At 40.9% G+C, this 6,735-nt stretch overlaps 1 protein-coding gene across 1 annotated transcript; it reads right to left on the bottom strand.

Moving 5' to 3' along the window:
- Positions 1–505: 505 nt before the first annotated feature.
- LOC114439317 (transcription factor Sox-9-like) lies at positions 506–4,592 on the bottom strand. Its single transcript, XM_028411173.1, has 3 exons — positions 3,751–4,592; positions 3,257–3,504; positions 506–3,015 (listed from the first exon to the last, which is right to left on the bottom strand). The coding sequence occupies exons 1-3, from the start codon at positions 4,176–4,178 to the stop codon at positions 2,297–2,299; spliced, it is 1,395 nt and encodes a 464-aa protein (XP_028266974.1). The 5' UTR covers positions 4,179–4,592; the 3' UTR covers positions 506–2,296.
- Between the last annotated feature and the right edge of the window lie 2,143 nt (positions 4,593–6,735).

The raw sequence follows: 6,735 nt of genomic DNA, 5'->3' as shown, positions 1-6,735 counted from the left end.
AAATATGAAACTGAAAATAACATGGATTTGTACAGAACACACAGACACACAGATAAAAAAGTACGTTCAGCTTTAAAAAATGTGTTCGGATAATTAATTTGTGTGCTGGCAGGTTAGACACAGTGTGCTTTTAGCCCTGACCTTTACTTTTACATTTTAGTTGAGGTATTAACTTATTTGGAGAAGGGATGGCTCATTGGTTGTCCTGTGGATGGAATGGACAAACATAAGGGAGGTACTGTATGTTTGAGATACTAAGTAAAGAAATGGCTAAGCTAATGCTCTGCAGCTTGGCTCACTGTTGTGCAAGAACTTGTTTTGCAAGTTCTTGTGCTGATTTGCAGAAAGGGCACTTATATACAGTTCCCATGTTCAACTAACCCACTCTGTTCTCACTCTGTTTACTACAAGTCTTTAATTGACTTTTTTTAATGGCAATGTTCACCAATGCTCAAAGTCATACAATTATCATAGCCAGAAGAATGATATTATTTCAAATGTATAGAAAGATGGTGGCAAAGTCCATTATAGTACAAAAACAAACAAAAACCTCTTTTTTCTTTACAACAGGTGGCAAACACCTGTGAAATTTAAAACTGGAGCTGGGTTATTTACAATATACCTGTACATTCAACACTCTGTCAGTTTCTGTTTGATTATGATAATAGCAGTGCTTTTAAGGGAACCGTGGGAATGTTGGTCAGTGTTGGTCAATTATGTCAAATCATCAGTCATAGTGACATGAGACACAGAAGCAGGTGCAGAAGAAAATTTTGAAAAGCCAGCTCTGAGTATTAAAAAGAATCAATGCAGCTGTGTCACTTCTCTTTGAAAATATGTGCTTAATAATAACGAATCCAAACTGATCGAGCCTCACCCTAAACTAAATGGAGAGCCTTCACACAGCAGTGAACTACAGTGTGACATCACAACCCAAACCACATATTTCTCTGTGATTTGTTTTTTTTATTGCAAACAAATATACAAAAGATAAAGGTTTTTAAGACAATGCCACGTTTACCTAGGGAAACTGCATTTAAGAGCTGACAATGAACTAATTATACAGAATGAACTCGTGATACATAATATAAAATGGAGAACACAACAAGAATGTACGCTGTTGATTCCCACAAATTCTTTACAAAACAGCTGCTTTCATACACATTACATCGTGTTAGAAAGAAAAAAAGAAAACTTCCAGTTCATTTTTAGTTAAAGGCTCATCGTGTAATTAAAAGTATTTTGTACATAACATCATTATCAATCATAAAAGAAATTTCTCATACAGAAGCATTTACAAATGATAAATAAACACGTTTGTACCACATTTAACAGCAACATATTTCACCTCAGCTGCTGCTGAATTAAAAAGATAATTGCAAATAGTTATTTTAAAATTAATGGCATAAAAAATAAAAATAAATTAGAAAAACGGTTAGGACGAAAAGGGAAAGAAGTAGCCCGAAGCATCTTAAGACTGAGACCTAAACGTTGCAGAGAAGCACCAGGTCAAAGGTCACTTCCTGTAACTCACGAGACAGGAAGTTGGAACTATTTACGCTGTAATGAGTAAAGCACTACTGTGGATCCAGAGGCACCAAAGGTATCAAGGCAGTACACAGATAAAAGCAAACACTGCTGTTACGTTTAGCAATACAGTAAGGCCCCTACAGTAGTTACAAGGCACCTGCTATAGCATTTCCAACACAAAGACTAACCCAACAGGAAATACAATATTAGACTACTTTACTCATGACGTGGTCATTTAATGGCCAAAATTCTAATCTAGCTCAAACCTGCACTGTTCAGACCCTGCATCACAGGGTGGGGGGGGGTTACCGTAAAGTATGTACAGTAGAAAAATGTGGCCGCTAAGAGATGGCAGTGTTTTAACATCCAGTATAATAATACACTTGTGAGAAGTAAGGCCACTGATGGGGTTTTACCCAGCAATCGTGCTCCTTTTGGATGAGTTTGAAATTTTGTAATTAAGAAGGCTGATGACACTTATTATGCTGACAATGACAGGAGCAAAACACATACACAGTATATATACTAATATGTATATCCAGTAAGTCCTCACAGAGGATTTAACTTCTTTTTTTATATCTAAAAATATATAATCATAATTCCAAACATTACAAAAGGCACTGTTGTGAGCCAAACCAAAGACATATTTTCAGAAAATTTTCCTTTTCATGTTTTAAATTGGCAATGAAAGATGGTGGCACAACTGCCACCAGGCATAACTAAGTCTGGGTATAGCTGTTATACAGTCAAAGAAGAGACTGCGTCCTCAGGGCCTGGACAGTTGTGTGTAAATGGGCTGCTGCTCCCAGTGTTGCGGACTGTGGGTCTGCGGCACCCCAGTGGTGTCAGTGATCTGGGTGTAGAGTGGCCTCTGGCTCATGTAACTAAAGTTGGAGTACAGGCTGGAGCCTTGGCCAGTTGCATGGCTGTAGTAGGAGTTGGCACCACCATGGTCTGAATAGTCGTATTGTGCTCTTGTGATAGAGGGGTAAGTGGATGCGCTGTAATGCTGTAGGTTGAAGGAGCCATAGGTGAGGTGCTGCGGAGAACCCTGCTGCTCGCTGTAGTGGTTGGGGCTCAGCTGCTCTGTCTTAATTTGGGTGGGCCTCTGTTGCGCCTGCTGGCCGTGCTCTCCTTCTCCTCCCAGGGTGGTAAGAGTGTGCTGTTGCTGCTTTGACACCCAGGCATGGGTTCCAACGTTGGCTGCCTGGGTAACTGTGGAGCTGTAGGCGCTGCTGTAGCCGGTCACGCCGGCGAGGCTGTGTGGCGGCAGGTACTGATCAAACTCATCAACATCAAAGCTTCCCATGTTGGAGATGACATCACTGCTCAGCTCTCCAATATCCACTGCACCAAAGTCAATGTTAAGCTGGCGACTAGCAGTGCCTTCGTGCATGGACCGCCCCTCGTGCTTCAGTTCAGCTTTGTTGATAGGAGGGTCTGTCTTGGGAGTGGTTGGGGGTGTTGGTGGGCCCTGGGACTGACCTGATTGAAGAAAAGACACTGATTTAGAAACTTATACATTTTTTCCAAACATTGAATATGATATTGAGCTGCCAGTACAGAAGTAATGCTTCAGTGAAAAATGTACAGGTGTGTTTACATAGAGGGTTGTAAAAACCCATTTATAATTAACTGTTAATCATTACCAGCTGTCCCTTCAAAATCCTTGAGACTAAATAGAACATTTAGTAAAATACTTGACAGTGCATTTGATTTGTTTTACCTGAATTTTCCCCTGGAGAGTGCACGTCGCCCATGCTGGACGCGGGGGAGTCGGCCTGCTGCAGCGCCTTGAAGATGGCGTTTGGAGAGATGTGACTTTGTTCGCTGTCCTCTGATTCACTTTGCCCATTCTTAACAGATTTTCTTCTTCGCGGCTGGTATTTGTAATCGGGATAATCCTTCTTATGTTGCACTCTCAAACGCTCAGCCTCTTCCACAAATGGCCGTTTCTCTACCTCATTGAGCAATCTGAAAAAATATCACAGATAACTCACATGAAATATAACATTTACCAAGAATGGCCTCATAATGGAATAATAGACATAAGTTGACCTATAGTCACAACATAGTTAGATAAACACAGTCACTGTTCATGTCCCAGTGTAAGATAATGAAGAGTCTCAGTCAGTGTAAGCCTCTCCCTGACACAGCAAGCATGGGTGCGTTTGTGCACCAGTGCGTAACACCGCAGTACATGATTGAAAGCAAACCTACCTCCAGAGTTTGCCCAGTGTTTTGCTGAGTTCCGCGTTATGAAGATGTGGATATTGATCAGCCAGCTTCCTCCGTGCAGCCTGAGCCCACACCATAAATGCGTTCATGGGTCTTTTAACGTGAGGTTTGCTTTTACTTGAGCCGTTTACGCGCACCGGCATAGGCACCAGCGTCCAGTCGTAACCCTTCAGCACCTGAGACACGGCGTCTCTGATACACACGGGGAACTTTGCCTCTTCTCCCACCTTAGGATAGTCCGTACCACCAGGGAGATGGTTATCGGACGGTCGAGTGTTTTCAGTGTCAGACCCGGAGCCGGACGGGCACGGAGAGCCCGTGGAGTCCTCAGACATGCTGGGACTGGGAGCGTCAGAATGACACTTCTCCTGTTCTTCTGTCATCTTCAGGTAGGGGTCGAGGAGATTCATGCGAAAAACCACAGTTTAAAAAAGAAAAATAGAAAATCCTTCTTTCTAAATCCAAATGATGTAAACCAAAGACTGTGAACGCGCACACAAGGCTGCAAACAGGAATCCTTGGAAGTCGAAATCGGTTTGTCACAATTTTACAGACCAAATAAAAAGAAAGAAAGAAGTGGTTCAATTACTTGCACATCGAGTCTGTGACTTTAAAGGGAAATGTCACTGAGTAACGTGCTGTGGATTGCTGAAGACTCTAAAGACATGAGAGGCGATGTCTGGATTTATGTTTGACGGCACGGAAATGATTGGAGGAAACTTTGAGTGGGCGGGGACGTAATCTGACTCTGAAGAACTCCTGCAGTCAACAACTGCAAAGCCCACCTCAAGTGAGAAAGATAAAAAGTTACTGATAGAAACCAGCCCCCGTTATAACTTCACATGTTTAATTGTGTATAATGCCCGGGCTTATATAATAAATGCAATTAATTGGAATGTTTTTATATGGGATTTTTACTTTTGAATATACTGTTTAATCTTGACAGGAGATGTGATTTGTTTTTATTATTTCTTGCAATAATTCCATTTGTGTCTGAGTGAATGCAGCTGTGTCCATGCTCCTGTATATCAGCATTAGTTGCCTCTGCTCTGCAGTGGTGACATCAACCAAAGGGGGGAGACAGCGGTTCAGAAACTGCACTGTCAGACATGCAATGCTCCATAAACACAGTCTGCCACAATCTGCATATAACAAAGTAGGTTTGGGTAAAGGTGTTTACATTAGAAGTCAAACTGGAACATAGGTGACAAGCAGGACATTGAAAATTGTATTAATGAATAAGGAAACTGAAACTAATGTGTTCAAATAATACAAAAGTTTGCCGTCATCTAGATAGAAATAAATTGGCACTTTAGGTTTACTATCTTATTTACAATATTTTCCTTAAAGTGGCCACATAGATGTCAGGTGTGGAGGCTTTTGCATTACATAACTCCATAAGAGCTGCAGCTTGTATGAATATTCCCTGTTATTCAGGGTATGAAGTGTTGCAGGAGTTGCTGCCATTTTAAAGACTGCTCTCTCTCTCTCTCTCTCTCTCTCTCTCTAACACCAAGGTGTATCAGTGGAGTGGTTGTGGACGTGTTCACACCCTCACATTGCTGACTTCTAGGGACCCCTGTGGAGAGTAGACTTGGGGGCCACAGAGATTTTCAAGAGCCAGGGTCACAACTTAACACAGGACACCCACCTATAGGTTGAGCAGGTCTTGGGAAACTTCTCAGCTTAACTTTGAGCTACAGTGTCAAAATCCTTCCAGCAAACACTGGGAGTAAACTGCGAAATCATGTCTCCAAGTTGTCTCAGTTTCCATTGCAAAGTAGACTATCCCATTTAATCATCTTTTTTTTAAATCACCATTTTCTACTTGATTGGTTAAAAGGCTCATTCAGATTACATTATGTTAATATCAGACTGTCTGTACTTTGCTTTTGCACCAGTGTCTACTGTTAGTGACATAATGGAGAGGCTCACCCAGGCTTGCCTTACCAGACCACACAGATTTGGTCATAGGCCAAACTGCCCGTACAGACTGTGGGCAGTTTGCAAAGATCACAGTTTAAATAGGGCTTTTGACCCTCCCTGTCACCTCTTACATTTCCTGCTCTGACTCGATCACACCTCCTCATATCCTACTGGCTTCAGTGGAGAGACTGCACCCGAAAAATGCAAACACTTTGCTGATTGACACTTTGCATTGTTGTTTATAATGTAATGTATATAATATACCATTGAATTTTCTGCCACAAGATACATTCAGAATGATCTCATCATAAAATATTTATATGGTAATAAAGTCTCTTTGAAACCGCATTAAATATCATTTTATTCAGTAGCACATCAGTATGCTGGATTTTTTCTTTCTATGCCTCAGGTCAAGTGGTCTCAGGATCAATAGAAAAGACAATGGACAGAATGTGGTCTCTTTAGGTCACTGGCCCTCATTTCCAATAATAGGGTTATGCTAAGGCTTGGTCTATAATTATGTCTGAATGACAAAAGCTCATTCTTAAAATGCTGGCAAAATGTTCAAAAACAATCCTTTTAAAAGACTACCAGATTACTCTCAAAGAAGGACTATTTCACTTTCTATAAGTACAATATTTCATCAATAAACAATGAAGCGGCATTGATTTCATCATTATTTATGAATCTCGTACTTGATGATGTTATTCCACAGTGATGCATTTGGTCATTTTTTTTTCTATTTTCATAATAATACAAAAACAAACAACAAAAGTTAACAAAATAGGTGTTCTTTTTTCAAGTACATATTTGAGCTGCTAACCACAAGGGCTCAGACTTTATGTTCCATTTGTTTGAGAAGCTGTGGCACTACTCTGAGTCATGGAGTGGCACCTCTGTCTTCACACAGAGGCACCTTTCATAAAGAACCTGTATGTAACAGAATCCACCTGTTTCAATAGACAGGTGGAAATGAGACACGTGCAGCGTCACAACCTAAAAATAAAGTCTGTATTTTTTCAACTTTTCCTTCCTGTTTCC

Source organism: Parambassis ranga, chromosome 8 (assembly GCF_900634625.1).
Source record: "Parambassis ranga chromosome 8, fParRan2.1, whole genome shotgun sequence".
Taxonomy (NCBI): Eukaryota; Metazoa; Chordata; class Actinopteri; family Ambassidae; genus Parambassis; species Parambassis ranga.
This window is presented reverse-complemented; position numbering and strand designations above follow the sequence as displayed.

What these genes read in the sequence shown, in the direction of transcription:
- LOC114439317 (XM_028411173.1), bottom strand. Translation starts at nt 4,178, where the DNA reads ATGAATCTCCTCGACCCCTACCTGAAGATGACAGAAGAACAGGAGAAG. An exon ending in ACACTGGGCAAACTCTGGAG is followed by an intron (nt 3,505 to 3,750) that starts GTAGGTTTGCTT and finishes ATATTTTTTCAG; the next exon opens with ATTGCTCAATGAGGTAGAGA. An exon ending in CTCTCCAGGGGAAAATTCAG is followed by an intron (nt 3,016 to 3,256) that starts GTAAAACAAATC and finishes TTCTTCAATCAG; the next exon opens with GTCAGTCCCAGGGCCCACCA.